At 32.6% G+C, this 16,082-nt stretch overlaps 4 protein-coding genes across 4 annotated transcripts; all 4 read right to left on the reverse strand.

Annotated features, from left to right (window-relative positions):
• Positions 1-363: 363 nt before the first annotated feature.
• On the reverse strand, positions 364-1,395 carry LOC148174569 (brachyurin-like). The gene is made up of 6 exons (XM_088036875.1): positions 1,329-1,395; positions 1,131-1,281; positions 924-1,090; positions 786-872; positions 597-736; positions 364-549 (listed from the first exon to the last, which is right to left on the reverse strand). Exons 1-6 carry the CDS (start codon positions 1,393-1,395, stop codon positions 364-366), a joined length of 798 nt encoding a protein of 265 aa, XP_087893001.1.
• Positions 1,396-2,840: 1,445 nt separating this feature from the next.
• LOC148174570 (brachyurin-like) lies at positions 2,841-3,894 on the reverse strand. Its single transcript, XM_088036877.1, has 6 exons — positions 3,807-3,894; positions 3,608-3,764; positions 3,392-3,558; positions 3,254-3,346; positions 3,064-3,206; positions 2,841-3,011 (listed from the first exon to the last, which is right to left on the reverse strand). Exons 1-6 carry the CDS (start codon positions 3,892-3,894, stop codon positions 2,841-2,843), a joined length of 819 nt encoding a protein of 272 aa, XP_087893003.1.
• Positions 3,895-13,094: 9,200 nt separating this feature from the next.
• Positions 13,095-14,222, reverse strand: LOC148174571 (brachyurin-like). Its single transcript, XM_088036768.1, has 6 exons — positions 14,114-14,222; positions 13,901-14,070; positions 13,685-13,851; positions 13,553-13,639; positions 13,369-13,508; positions 13,095-13,323 (listed from the first exon to the last, which is right to left on the reverse strand). Exons 1-6 carry the CDS (start codon positions 14,177-14,179, stop codon positions 13,153-13,155), a joined length of 801 nt encoding a protein of 266 aa, XP_087892894.1. The 5' UTR covers positions 14,180-14,222; the 3' UTR covers positions 13,095-13,152.
• Positions 14,223-14,374: 152 nt separating this feature from the next.
• Positions 14,375-15,435, reverse strand: LOC148174572 (brachyurin-like). The gene is made up of 6 exons (XM_088035732.1): positions 15,357-15,435; positions 15,161-15,315; positions 14,951-15,117; positions 14,813-14,902; positions 14,626-14,765; positions 14,375-14,575 (listed from the first exon to the last, which is right to left on the reverse strand). Exons 1-6 carry the CDS (start codon positions 15,414-15,416, stop codon positions 14,411-14,413), a joined length of 777 nt encoding a protein of 258 aa, XP_087891858.1. The 5' UTR covers positions 15,417-15,435; the 3' UTR covers positions 14,375-14,410.
• Between the last annotated feature and the right edge of the window lie 647 nt (positions 15,436-16,082).

Genomic DNA, 16,082 nt, shown 5'->3' on the forward strand with positions numbered 1-16,082 from the left:
TGTGCTACAACTATGAAATGTAGTGAATTTCACTATTTTTGAATCATTTAATATCTATACTAAATTGTAGAGCTGTTGAGCAACAAACATAAGTTTTAGAAAATTTTATTTCTAAGACTAGGCAAAATTTCCGGCATCTTTCACTAAAAATTCGTAATTTTGGTAATTTTTGTGCTACTGCTATGAAATATGGGAGAATGACTATTTTTAAGTCGTTCACTCAGTTTAGCAATTTGTGGAATTGTTGAACAAAAGACACAAATTTTACAAATTTTCATTCCAATGATTAACAATGTTAATTAAAAAAAATGTGAATTTATAGTATAATGATTACTAGTTGTAAATAAAATCTTTTCTTCAACTTCACTTGGAACCATTTCTGTCATATATGACGTTAAACATCCATTCTATATAAGGAGTAGTCCTCGTGTATCCTGAAGGATCAGTGCTCTCACATCCGTTTCCACTTACAAAACTGGCAATACCATACATAGCATGTTCATTCGAACAAAATTTACAATCTACAAGAAGAGGACTTCCGGTATCACCCTAAAACCACCCAATTAGTAAAATTAGTCACATCTTTATTCTCTTACAATGCACGACCCTTCGTTGTAATTCCCTTCGACGCAAGCCATGTTCTCACTAATCTGATTTCCATAATACATTTTGCACTGTTCGTTGCTCAAACCTTTGACTTCAACAAACTGAAGGTGCTCTGAAAGCTCAGCTTCGGCTGATGAAGATACTCATTTAGTACCACTAAAAAGTACGTTATTACTTACAGTCGCTGGTTTGACCCCATCCAATCGCTAAGACTTCTTCGTCTTCTTGGAGAGTGTTCATATCAAAAGTTACTTGGTTTATATAATCTGGAAGCACCGATCAGTTCTTTTTTCAACTCACATTTTTTTAATGTTTACCTGTAAAACTTACATTCATTCTTAATTTAATCAGACCAATATCTGCCTCAAGTGTTAAGGGATTATAGTCGGGATGAACAAAATATTCTGAAGACGCAAGAGTTAATCTGTTTTCATCTTCTTGAGTTAGAGTCGTAGATCCCAGTTGAATGGTAAAAAGAGTTGCACTAAACCAATTAAAACTGTTTTGGGTGTAAAACAACTCACTTGTAGACACAGCTTGCAGAAGTTAACACCCATTGGGAGACCGCAAGAACACCGCCACAGAAATGGTGACTGTTTGGAGTCTGCACGTAAATGGCCGCAGCGTATCGAAATTGACCAGCGCGGGCAGGTGTTCCACCAATAATTCTTGGAGCTAAAAGAGTACTTTGATTTCTTGGTCAAGTTTCTTGAAGTGGTTACCATGTTTGGCGTCTAGTTTGGTTAGAAGTAGAAGAACGCCGATGAAAAAGGTCACATAGATCTTCATTATGATTATGTGAGGAAACGTGAAAAATTTTCTACCGCCACATATAGTCGAAAAATGCGTCATGGTTTATAGCATCTAATTTAAAATTGATCTTGTTTAATCTGTTTTATCTTATATTTTAACCAAATATCATAAAATTTATCGCACAAGTTTTGATCTTTAATTTATCTAAGTGCATTTCTATCGCTCATTTTATGTTGGTTGTCTTATGAGAAACGTTGTATACCTAGAATCTAATATTCTCATTACAAGCTCGTACTAACGCACTCGTGATCTAGAATAATTTCACTCGCTTATAATTTAGCATTTCTCTTACTTTTAAGTGTGGAGCCGAATTTTTCAAATTCCAGTACACAATCAAAAAGCAACTATAAGTTAGACTCTGAGATTGATGAATTTAATGACATTAATCTGTTTCATGACTCTCAAATTAGTGTCGATCTAAAGATAAAAATTTGGTCTTACTAGCACTGAAACAGATTTATCTCGTCTCATCAATCATATAGAAATAATGTCACCTATTGATAGGAATCGACACTATTAAAAGTACAAACATCTGATCAACGTATTTATAGATCATTTTTGTCCGAGTTTCAATACTTTTTTATATGATTTCTTATCGTAAAAATTTGAAAAAAAAACTATACAAAACTATACTAAAGATTTTGAATAGACTAAAATGGAAGAAATTTGATGATGTTAGTACTTTTAAAACGATTATTATCGTAAGAATGTTGAGCTAAAGACACAATTTTTAGAATTTTTTATTTCGAAGACTTAAAAATTTTGAGCATCCTTCACCAAAAATTTGTAATTTTTGTAATTTTAGTGCTACAGCTATAAAATATAGGAAAGTTACTACCGTTAAGTTTTTTATTAACTCTACCAACTTGCAAGATTATTGAGCATATAACACAATTTTTAGAAGTTTGTATTTCTCAGACTTAAAATCTCGACATTCTCCATTAAAATTTCCTAATTTTGGTAATTGTTGTGCTACAGCTCTCAAATTTAAAGACGCAACATTTTTTAACTCGTTTATTAATTCTCCAAAATTGCAGAATTGTTCAGCTAAAAACACCAACTTTAGAAATTCTTATTTCTAAGATTTGGTCAAATTTCCGACATCCTTCAAAAAATTCGTAATTTTGGTAATTTTTGTGCTACAGCTATGAAATTTGGGGAAATTACTATTTTTAAGTTATTTATTATGTCTACCAAATTGTAGAATTCTTGAGCAAAAAAAACAATTTTTAGAAATTTTTATTTCTAAGAGTTGGCAAAATTTCCGACATTCTCCACCAAAAATTAGTAATTTTGGAAATTTTTATGGTACAAGTATATAATTTAAAAATACTATAATATTATTTTTGAATTGTTTATTAAGTTCACCAAATTGCAGAATTGAACGTAAGCGTACTAAAATAAAAAATTAACACAAAAATTTAATTATTTTCTGTAGTGTCGTGTATCCATCCATAATAAGCATCAATCCTACTGTACCCAGCCGGATCAGTACTCTCACACCCATTAGCAGTGACAAAACTAGCAACCGCCGTTGCAATAGTATGATCACCTACAGGAGCAGCAATCATCAACGGAGTTCCCATATCTCCCTTCAAAATTAAATCATACTATAAAAAATTCAATTTTTTTGTGTTATCTTACAATACAAGGCCCTTCATTGCTTGAAGACCCCATGGTACAAATCATACTCCCAAACAACTGATCACCGATGAACACCCGACATTCTTCTTGTCCCTGAACTGTTACATCAACTCGACCTAGTTCTTCGATCAAATCACCAGTATCTAGAATCAGAAGTTATTTGGGTCGTTATAATCATGTTGATAAAAACCTGCAGTTTGTCCCCATCCAGCGATTTCTGCCGGTACTCCTTGGTAAAGAGGAGACATTGCCCACCCCAGAGTTATTATGGGTTGGATGTAATCTGCACACTTTGTAGTTAAGGTGGTACGATTTTAAGTAAACTTACCGTTGAAGGTGAGAGCAGAGCTCAGTTTAATAAGACCGATGTCGTGTCTCATGTGAGAAAAATTAAATCTCGGCTCGTAGAACGACGTGGTACTTGAGAGGGTAACACGGTTTGGATCATCGCCAGTAAGAAGGTTAGATCCCACTTGGACTTTAAAGGCAGTACCGCTATAAAAAACAGTAAAAATCCTCTTTAAACGCATCTAAATGATGTTACTCGATGACACATTGCGCTGCAGTTAAAATCCATTCTTCATTGAAGACCGAGCCAGCACAGAAATACTGACCATCCGGCTTCGTTATGTAAATAGCGGCGATCCATGGGTACTGTCCAGTCTGTGCAGTTTGACCTCCTATTATTCTGGATCTAGAAACTACAAGAAATGAGTGCTGTTGATGAAAACAAGAGTCATTACCTGTTTGGGAACTTGTCAGTTTTCGAAGAGCTGCGTTTGGTACTACCCCTAAGGTAAGACATAATAGGATAGTACTCAACGATTTCATCTTGAAAATTGTTGATGATTAGCTTCTTTGAAACTCTATTTATATGATATTTTGGTATTTGAGAGTGTAGTTGGCTACTTAAGATAAAGTACTAAAATAGTTCTAAATCGCGTCAAAATCTACGTTAATCAATCGTTTTTACTTTGGGAGCTTTGCACGTCACATCTCAGTTATTTGGGAAAAATTGCGACATTGGATAAAACGTTGTATGACATACATGGATTATTAGAAGTTACCTACTTAAGGTATTAAACCGATTTATGTCAAAAATAAATTATTACTATTCATTCCCTTCTTCTCTCCCAGTTTCATCATGATCCTTTATCTAAATAAAAAAAAAAAATTATTATACCAAAATTTGAAATTCGAAAATTTGTTTTTTCAGCGCAATTTGGTTTCTCAAATAAAAAAATCAAAATCACCAACCTTCCCAAATTTCATTCGTATAGCGTTAAAATTACCAGAGTTAGATTTTTTTTTAAAAACTTGAAAAATTTTTGATTTTACTAAAATTGAAAATTTTTAAAAACTGTCTTTTTCAAGTTAGAACCTTGTCATTTCGTACATTTAATAAACGAATCAACACCAGCAACTACCCAAAATTTTATTTCGATAGCGTTAAAATTATTCATATACATCTTTTTTGTGTACGTCTATAAATAACTGAGTTATTAGTAGGGTTTAAAGTTGCGGATAATAAAGTTTTAGTCCTAAAATGTTTAAGCTTCATATCTCCGAAACTAAGCACTTTTTCCTACGAATGAAACAAATTTCATTAGCAACTAAGTATTATTATACTAATGTACTATTAAATTTTTAAAAGATGTTTAGATCAGGTGAAATGAACTTTTCAAAACTATAATTAATGATGGTAAATGACATTTGATAATTTATTAAAAGACGAGCTTTCTAATCAATCAATTAAATAAATGAAGCATAAAAATTCAGTTGAAGTAAAAGTTTTACCATGAAACGTTTTTATGAGAATAAAACAAAATTTTTGAAATTCTTCTCATCATTTTCTGTAAATCGCACCAAAAATGATCTTTTACTACTGCCTTACATTATGGGCTACAAAATCTATCATTTCAGACCTTTGAAAGTTTTCGTCAAGTGTCTAATGTGGTTTTACATTTTGGTTTTATGTGTCCACGTATTTTATTTTGTTACACAAACCTCTGAAATTAAATTCGTCAAATATGGATCTTTTTTTCTGCAAATGTTTTGGGTGAGAATTCTATAATTATATAATTTAACTTTGCAATTTTACAGGGCGTACTGTGTATGGCAGTGGTAATTTATAAAAATAACTTACTGGACGAAATCTTGCATCCTCTCGAATTTTGGACATTAGACTCTGTTGATGCCGAAATCAACACGAAAATAAGAAAAGAAGCGAAAATTCTCGACCAGTGTATGATTTTTGCTACTCTCATAGGAGTGACTTGGATTTGTTTATTTATTTATCCGAGTAAAACAGAAAGAGAAAATAATTTACCAGCTTTACTTCTTCAGAGATGGTTTCCTGAACTATACTTTCTGCCCACACTCCTATTTAAAATGACTTTTTTGGTGACCGCATTTCCGATGATGGTTCCAGCTTGTGTTATTATTTTTGGGGTACATCAATTTAAATTTCAGATTTACATGTTTCTAAGTCTTGTGAAAAAAGTACCGCACGGTTTTAATCAAGAAGACGAATTTTTATTCAGGAATGAGTTTTATCAGGCAACGATTGAAGGAAGACTCAAATTGCTGACTAAACGACATTCTGAATTAGTGCGGTAATTTTAGTACCTTGTGTGATTGTATAAACATTTTTTTTAAGGTTAATGAGCTGGGCTGTACAGGTAATGAATAAAATGATAATTGTGTTCAGTATTGGGGGTTTTGTAGTCGATTTGGCCATTGCTTTTGGTTTCTTTCAGGTGAAATAATTATGTTAATTCTTAGTATCGATTGGTAATTTCAGATTTCCGGAGGTTCATCGTCAATGGAAATTTGGCTGTTAATAGTTTACACCAATACTGCGCTTATTCAGTTTTGTATTATAATATGGTCAGGACAGTCTGTAGAAAACGAGGTAAATTTTGCAAATCGTCACAAAATTTCATTTATTTAATTTGAAAAAGTGATTTTAGTTTAGAAATATTTTTTTGCTATTTTGTCAATCAAATTGGTACTCATGGTCTCCTAGAAATAGACGAATATTTTTAGTTATCTTGAGTAATAGTGTCCGGACTAAGAAGCTTCAATTTTCGGAAAATATTGCTATAAACAATCGATTGGGAATGGCGGTAAATATTTATTGCACATTTTACAAAATGGATTTTAAAGTAAACTTTTTTAGATTTGCAGAGCAGTTTATTCTTCTGTCTCAATTTATATTAACACAGTCAAATAATTGTATATATTATTGTTGGCAGATTTAGAAAATCACCGTTTTGGGTTTCCATCGACCTATCCTATGTATTCTCTATAAAATTCAAATAATTGTAAAAAATCTGAAATTTTGGCACATTTAGAAAATAGACGTTTCAGATGTCCATGATTCTGTTTTAATGTAATCTTAAGAAAATCTACATGGCATAAAATATTGCCGCATCTGTGCAAAAACATAAAAAAATTAGGATAAATAAAGAATTCAAATCAGATGTAGTTAGAAATTTCCGATGAATTTGTACTTAAATTGGATTGGACGAAAAATTAAGATTTTTGAATTAGAATACAATTCGCCAGTACAAATCAATGAGAATTATCAAAATAAATTTTGACGGTTTGAATTAAGTAACTTTTTTTAAGAAAAAAAAAATGGCAATGGACTGACTTTACAACTTGCAAAGAGATTAATAGTGTTCGGACGTTGTACCAATGTAATAAAAATGAAATTTCTACTTAAAACAAACGATTAAACCCAATTGTATTCTTTTTAAGTGGGATATCTGGTTGAATAACATGACAATTTGAAAATCACACCAAAAAAACGATCGTCGACAACTGCTTGTTTGGGTTAGAAATGAAAATTATCGTTTAAGATCTTCAAGTGTCCTCAGTCCTAGTTTATCAACAACTATTACATTTTAGGTAAAGATCAAGTAAAATTATCTTTCCTAATCAATGAATAATGGTGATAAATGACAATAAATTGTCAATTATTTATTAAATAGAGCGCTTTCTAATGAATAAATCGATTTACAAAGTATAATCATACTTTGGTTTCTAAGTTAGGAATATACTTTCAGTTGACCTAAAAAAGTAGTCATGAAACATTTTTCCGAGAATCAATCAAAATTTTTGAAATTCTTCTCATTCCTTTCAGTAAACAGCACAAAAAATGATCTTCTACAATTGCCGTATATTTTGGGGTACAAAATCTATCATTTGAAATCTTTGAAAATCCTCGTCAAGTGTCTGTTGTGGTTTTATGCTTTGGTTTTGTGCATCCACATATTTTTTTTTGTCACACAACCATCTGATTTTAAATTTTCCAAGTACGGATCTTTCTTTTTGCAAATGTTTTGGGTGAGGATTACATATTATATATTTTTCACCATAATTTTATTTCTCTATTTTTATGTTTTAATAGGGCGTACTATGTATGGCTGTAGTAATCTATAAAAATAAGTTAATGGATGATCTTTTGCATCCTCTCAAATTTTGGACAGTGGACTCTGCCGATGCCGAAACAAACACGAAAATAAGAAAAGAAGCAAAAATTCTTCATTACTGTGTTCTTTTTGCTGCTCTAATAGGATATATTTGGATTGGTTTACTTTTTTACCCGAGTGAAAGAGAAAACGAAAACAATTTACCGGTTTTGCTTCTTCAGAGATGGTTTCCTAATCTGTACTTTTTGCCCACACTTCTGTTTAAGATGACACTTTTGCTGACCGTACCACCGATGCTGGTTCCAGCTTGTGATATTATTTTTTGGGTACAACAGATGAAATTTCAGATATACATGTTTCTAAGTCTTGTAAAAAAGTTATCGTACGGTTTTAACCAAGAAAACGATTTTTTAATAAGAAATCAGTTTTATCAGGCAGAGATTGAACGAAGACTCAAATTTCTGATTAAAAGACATTCTGAATTATTACGGTACTTTCACAACTGCGCGTATTTAATATAATAAACCATTTCAATTTGAAGATCTCTCAGTAGTGATTTAAAAATAATGAATAACATGATAATTGTGTACAGTATTGGGGGTTTTGCAGTCGGATTGGCCATTGCTCTTGGTTTCTTCCAGGTAAGATGTAAATCTCAATTGTTAGCATTGATTTTTTTCCAGTTTTCCGAAGAATCTTCATCGATGGAAACTTGGCGGCTACTATTTTATACCAATACTGCGTTTATTCAGTTTTGTTGTATAATAACGTCAGGACAGTCTGTGGAAAATGAGGTAAAATACTCTTAGGTGACACAAAATTTGATTAACTAGGAAGATTTTTTTAGTTTAGAAATATATTCGCGCTGTTTTTCCAAACACATTGGTACTCATGGTCTCCTAGAAATAGACGAATCTTTTTAGTTATCTTAAATAACAGCGTTCGAACTCCGAAAATTGAATTTTCGGAAAATATTGCTATAAACAATCGTTTAGGAATGGCGGTAAATATGATAAATATAATAATAAAAGCAGATTTTAATTAAACTTTTTTCAGATTTGTAGAGCTGTTTATTCGTGTATCTCAATTTACATTAACACGGTAAAATAAATGTAAATATTGTTGTTGGCAAAATTAGAAAATAAACGTTTTGGGTTTCCATCGGCTTATATAAACAAAAGCTGGGGATAAAGTATTTTTTTTTGGAGAAAATATAGAAAATTTGTGCAGGAGCCAATGACGATCTTAACTCTGATAATCCCATATTCAAAAATTTGATATTTAGCAGTTAGTTAGCGCTAAAAAGTTTAAAGATCTATTTGCATTTTTTGCAAACTATAAAAAATTGAAACTGTCAAATACAAAGCTTTCAGTATCTGAAACAAAAAGTCAGTTGAAGCTTATGGGTTTTTCTTTTTTCACCTCCATGCCCAGTTGGTAATTCGCAGAAATCTTCCCTCTGTACTTAAGATTTAAATATTAATATTATTAGTCTATAATAATATAGACGCTGCATTAGTTAGTATAAACAAATATATTTTTTTATTCTCTTTGTTTCAGTGGTAGAAATTTTTATTTTTGAGACTAAGCAAAAGTTTCCATCTTCTCCACTAAAATTTGTAATTTTGGTAATTTTAGTGGTACTGCTACGAAATTTGGAGGAGTTACTATTTTTGAATCGTGTATTATCTCCAGCAAATTGCAAAATTGTAAAACAAAAGACACTGATTTTAGAATTATTTATTTTTGAGACCGAACAAAAGTTTCCATATTTTTCACTAAAATTCTTAATTCTGGTAATTTTAGTGTTACAGATACAAAAATTCAAAGAGTTATTATTTTTTAGTGGTATATTAACTCTACCAAATTGAAAAATTGTTGATCTAACCATACAGATTTTAAAAATTTTTATTTTTGAAACCAAACAAAATGTTTCCACATCGTCCTCTAAACTTCGTGATTTTGATAATTTTAGTGCTACAGTTACGAAAGTTGAAGAAGTTATTATTCTTAAGCCATGTATTAATTCTACCAAATTTCAAAATTGTAGAACAAAAGACACAGATTTTAAAAAAAATTATTTTTGAGACCAAGCAGAAAATTCCCACATCCTCCACTAAAATTCGTAAACTAGTGCAAGTGCTTTTAGTGCGAAAATATCGAAAATTTAGGCACGAGCCAAAGACGATCTTATCTGATAATCCTATACTCAAAAATTTGATATTTAGCAGTTAGTTAGCGCTAAAAAGTTTAGAGATCTTTCTGCGTTTTTTGCAAACTATAAAAAATTGAAACTGTCGAATACAAAGCTTTCAGTATCTGAAACAAAAAGTCAGTTGTAGCTTATAGCTTTTTCTTTTTTCACCTCCATGGCCAGTTGGTAATTTGCAGAAACCTTCTCACTGTACTTCATTTTTAATATAGACGCTGCATTTGTTAGTATAAACAAATATATTTTTTTATTCTCTTCGTTCCAGTGGTACCACTCAACTTCATTCAAAGTTCTTAAGAAATCCATAGACTTGAAAAAAAAATAAGAAAGTACGAATTTTTTTAACTTACAGTGTTTTCGATTGTTTGACCAACTACAAAGATTCCTCCAAAAGACAAAAGGGCACTTATACCCAAAGCAGTGATGCGAAAAGATTGATCGGACAACGAACCTGTAAACTACTGAAAATAAAAATGTTCTTAAACTATAAGAATTACCATGAGAGAAAAAATCAAAATGCTGGCCATCATTATAGTTCCCATATAAATAAAGGGAAGGACAAAAATTTGGGATTTGGCCAAAGCGGCTTTAGAATGTCTGAAAGTAATAAAATTGAAGAAAAAAAACTTTAAATATTTCACCAACGCACTTTACAACACGCACGTGATTTTCAGCACAAAAATACAACTTCTTCTTTATTTCCCGTTGATATTTCAAGTTGGCCGACACTTCAAATCCACAATTTTCGTAACCAGCATTGATGGTTCTAAGATGGTACATGAGCATCCACTTCTGCAAATTGCTCTGTCCGATGCAGTACGCAAGAAACAATGCTGGAGTCACTACTGTTACATAAACCATCGGAGCTAAACCAATTTTAGAAAGAGAATACAAAATTTGGCCCTAAATAAAACATTTTTATTTTTCTTAAACTGAAATTCTAAACGCACCCATTTCCCGAAATAGTTGTAAAAAATTTGCACGACAAAAATCAAATCGAAGTCATGATCTGTGGGCACTGCTATCGCCACTGTTAAAATTACTCCCACACCCAGTACCACAAACATATACAGAGTAATCCAAAACTCCATTTTCCGCGCTTCTCTTTGAATTGCTGGTGACGCCTCATTTATTTTCCATTTTTGAATGTGTGGAAACGAAGTTGCAATGATGTTTGCAAATTTTGGTTGGCACAAGCTGCATGTTGTGCTCTACGAAACCCAATTAGTTGTATTTTTGGTTTTGGAAACTTACATAGAGCCAGATGCAGTACAACGGGCCATAATTGAGATAATAGTCCCACTGAAATAATTTTAGGAAAAGATAGCCTTGAAACAAAGCCAGAACAATTAAAAATGTTTTTAAGGCAAACATCACCAATTTTACAACTTTGAGTTGGAAAATTTCGATTGTCAGAAAACGCGGATTTCTCATAAAATTGTATGGAAAAAATAGAAATGTTTGTAGTGTTGTGGGAAATTGTTGCTTACCTTCCATCTTCACTAGTTAGTGACGTCGATTCTTATTGAAAATATCAGAAAGAATGAAAAATAGAAGAGAAGAAGTAAGGTAATCAATAAAACTTGAATATTTTAAGAATTAACCAATTAATAAGACTAATAGTCTGTAATTTAAGATCAATAGATTGTCGAGAAACTGATCTATTTTTAAACATGTACAGTAAAAGAAAGAATATTAAGTAGACAAGAAAAATTAAAAAATATCGTTAAAAAAAATACCGAGCATTAAAAAATTCGAAACTGCAAATTTAATTTCTGCAAGTTTGATCTGTCAGATCTCAGTTATTTGTTGCCGTATGTTAATTTTAAACCGAGATTTAAAATTAATGCGAAATTCTGCGTAAAATGAACTTTAATAGCGCAATTTGCTTAAAAAATAAGCAAATATTGACCGCGTTATTGAACCTTTAAAAATTTGTCTCTCTGGCGACTATTCAAAAATTCAAATGGCTGATAACTCAGTTATTTGTTGGCGTACGTCAAAAATTTCTTTGGTTTTGGATTTTGCGTAAAAAGCTGCGTCAAATGAGCACAAGCAACTTAACTTTACTTCACAAATAACTGAAAGATTGATCAAAATATGCTTTTTTAGGGTAAATTTCAATTTTTTTTTGAGACGAAAACGACGTTACATACTTTTTTATTATAAATCAATCAAAAAGGCAGCTCAAATCTAACAACTGGTTTAATCTCAAATCGGTAAGCAAATAGTTTACGAGTGGTGACCAAAAAACACAAAATTTCAAAATTTATATCCATTGAGTTGGAAATTGTTTTGGCCCAATAATTAATTATTAAATTTTGGGTATTTAAAAACCAATTTTTAAAGAGTAAAGCCCAAGAAAAGCGATGGCGCAAACTCTTTCGTTTTATCCGTTGTAGTTTCGAAGATATCAAGCATTAATAAATTAAAAAATTAAAATCAATTATATCAAACTTTAAACGTCAATAACTCGATTATTTGTTGTCATACGTTAATTTTAAGTTAGGATTTAGAATCTACGCAAAATAAGCCGCAATAACGCAAGTTTACCCAAAAAATAAGCGAGATATCGACCGCGGAAATTTGACGTAATTTCAGTCACAATTTTTTTTTTGAAGAAATTAAATTTTTAACTTTCGAAAAATTTAAGAACAAATTCGTAAGTAAAAATTACGGCAGATAGAAAAAAAACATAGAAAAACCGTTTTTTTTTTCTATCTGCCGTAATTTTTGAGATATGGAGCACTCCAAAAAATTCAAACAGCCATAACTTAATTATTTGTTGACGTAAATTAAAAATTCGATAAGTTTTGGATTTTACGTAAAATTCTGCATTAAATGAGCTCAAATTAAGTTTACTTCACAAATAAACGAGAGATTGACTAAAATCTGTTGTTAAGAGGACATTTTGGGTCACTTTTTCGGTACAGTAAAAAGAAGAAGAATATTAAGTAAATATCAAAAAGAATAAAGAAAAAATAAAAAAATATTGTTAAATTATTCTCATAGGTGCTCTCATCGCGATTAGTCCCACCATTAAGAAGTAAAATTGACAACAACTCATAGGAACTTCTATGGGTAGTAGTTGGCAGCAAAACCTTGACGCACCTGTGACATTTTTGTCGAATTTCCTTTAATTTTTTTCCTAAAAAATTAAAAGCCTAGTTTATACCCAAAAGCTTTCAAAAATTTACACTGGAGAGCAATGAGCTTTATACGTCAAAAAAGCAAATTTAGAATTTTAGATCAGCAGGATTTGAAAGAGATACCTGTAATAAACTTATGTTATTTTTGGTTAATAGATGGCTCCACATGCAACTGCCAAGTTTGGTAATTTTAAATTTTGGAGATTAAAATGCATTTTTTGCATAAATAAATTCTCAGAGTTTCTCTAATTTTAATACTACATAGTACATCGCTACATAAAAAAAAATCTTATGGAAGACCGGTCACATTTTTGATCCAATCCAAATACCCGAACGTCTTCGTGTAACCAGAAGGATCAGTGGACTCGCACCCATTCAAACTCATGAAAGACGAAATCCCCACATGTTCAGCATGACGTTCGTTTAAAATATACCGCACCAAAGGAGTACCCAGATCACCCTACCAAAACGTAAGAAAATTTTGTTCTTCCAGTAATAATCTTACCAAACAAGTTCCTTGATTGAACTGCCCTTCGACACAGAACATGTGCTCGGCTATTTGCGCTCCGTAAGTGACTTTACAATCGGCGTCTTCAAGAGTGTAGACATCGACGTAGTGCAGTTGGTTTACAGGTCCGGGTTTGTCTAAAATCGTAAAATTATGGAGGAAAAAACACTTTTTTACGTACAGTCGTCAGTTTGCCCCCATCCAATCGAGAACACCTCCGCCAGAGGCTGAAGATCAGTCGACGGTAAGAAAATGGAAGAAATATAGTCTGAAATCAATCCATGAGATTGGTACTACTGACACTTAATCGTACCGCTAAACTCTACCGGTTCATCTAATTTAATCAACCCCACATTATTCTGCAAAGTCGTACTATTGAAATCCGGATACAAAAACGACGTGTTTGCTGTAACTTTCACTCTGTTGATATCTTGAGATGTTAGAGTATTGGATCCTAACTGGATCTCAAATTTCACAGCTCTGCAAACAACAAAACAACTCAAAGATTAAATTGTGGTACCATAAGTACTCGTTGACACAATGTCCAGCGGTGAGAATCCACTGGTTGCTGATGAGAGCGCCTCCGCAGAAGTAGCGACCGTTGGCGGTATTCTGGTAGATGGCGGCGGCGAACGGGAACTGACCAGCTCTGGCGACGGTACCACCGATGATCCGTGGGGCAATTCCACCCGATTCTACCTGGAACTTGAGTTAGTTTGTGGGGGAGACAAAAAGGACTTACCTCCGAAGAAACGAGGAGGAGGAGGAGGACGGCGGCGATGACAAAAATGAGGCTCTGAGGTGTCATTGTATTTGAGGTGATGACAATACAGACACAATGTGGTACTTGGTTGAGGATTTTTAGGTGTTATCTTATCTTTGAGACGAATTTGGAAGGTTTAGGGTACTGATATCCGGGCTTTTGTTTCATCAGTTATCTTCTTGAGAATAACATGTTTGGAATTACGATCAAGTGGTACTTTTGTGATATGTAGAACTTTATTAACTGTTTAATAATTTCATAATTTTATTTAGAACATTATTCTGCTGTAACATTCTTGATCCAATCGATGTAGCTGAAGGTCCTCGTGTAACCAGAAGGATCGGTACTCTCACACCCATGACCACTAATAAAACTAGCAACACCAGCAATCAGGTAGTACCCTCGACCAACGTGTTGCAAAAGAGGACTACCTATATCGCCCTAAAATAGTTTCGACGTAAACTTGTCCTATTTTTTAAAGTGGTACTAACGGTACAACTCCCTTCGTTGTAATTCCCAGAGACACAAACCATATCGTCTGTTATTTGATTACCATAAAAGAGTCGACAATCCTCTGTGGAAATGCTTACCAAGTCTACGGCTTCTAATTGCTCGGACAGTTCAGAGTGCTCTAAAACAAACTGTTAAAACGGAAACTAGAAGTGGTACCGTACAAACGGTCGTCAATTTGTCCCCATCCGATGGCAACAGTCGCGGTACCATCAGGGAGTCGAAATGTGGGCAAAAAACGAACTTGTCTAACATAGTCTACAAATAAATCAATAAAGAACACGAAGTACTCTTTCAGAGGCGTACTAGTATATTCCACGGGCAGTCGAGTTTTGATCAGAGCAATGTCATTTTGTAAAGTCACCGGATCAAACTCTGGGTGAAGCAAGAAGTCGCTGGTAGACAGTACCACCCGATTTGGATCGCTCGTAGACAACCCATTAGACCCCAGTTGTATGGTAAAAAGAACAGCTCTAACTAACAAATTTTAATCGTTTTACTATACTTCAAACTTACTTTTCTGCACAATGTCCGGATGTTAGAACCCATTGCTTCGCAATGAGTGTTCCTCCGCAGAAGTAGTGGCCGTCGGACTTTTGCACGTAAATGGCGGCGGCGAAGGGGAATTGGGCGGGTAGGGCTGGAGTACCACCAATTATCCTGTTGGAAATCTTAGGAGAAAAATTTAGAAGTTTTTACAGATGTTGAGTACCTTGGTGCTAATTAAGCAAAATGTTAATGATAGGAGTAAAGTTATATGTAGGATTTTCATTGCTGATTATTTTTAATACAGTGGTAATTATTGTGAGAGCTTCTTTTTATTTATTGGGTTAGTAAACGGGAAGGAAGTTAAGATAAAAAAAGATTAAGATGACGGCGAATGAGTCAATTATCATCGAGATTATCGGATAATTGCCGGAATTGCTGATCTTAATGTTTCCTCCCTTTGTGTTGTCAAGTTGCATTTTGAACTTCCTATTTAATTTTGCTTTTTTTGCAGACATTATTTGTCTTTTTGTTCTTTAGCAACAAATATAACAAAATATCAATATTTTTTTTATATCAGTACAGTAAAAACAAACTACATGGCTATTAAGGTATAATAGCGTCATTATAAAGGCAAATTCTTCGGTTCTGTATATTCAAAACTTACTTTACATGCAGGATTTGTTATCGTTATTCTATTTAGAAGTATTCTAGCAAAATGTTTGTAGATATTCGTTCTGTGGTCTATGGGAATCAAAAAATTCCCCAGTGGAAAGTAAGTTCCATAATAAATATTTTAAGAATCAAATATTTAAGTTTATTTTTTAAGATATATTTGCTTAAAAGTATGTAATTTAAAAAAAATATATAAACATTAAAATATAGACACCCAAAATTATTAAAATTAAACGTCAGGACTGTGGGATATTGGTAAAATAAGTTTTATTTTTGA

Source organism: Gnatocerus cornutus, chromosome 5, assembly GCF_029298725.1.
Source record: "Gnatocerus cornutus isolate USDA-ARS CGAHR chromosome 5, icGnaCorn1.1, whole genome shotgun sequence".
NCBI lineage: Eukaryota > Metazoa > Arthropoda > Insecta > Coleoptera > Tenebrionidae > Gnatocerus > Gnatocerus cornutus.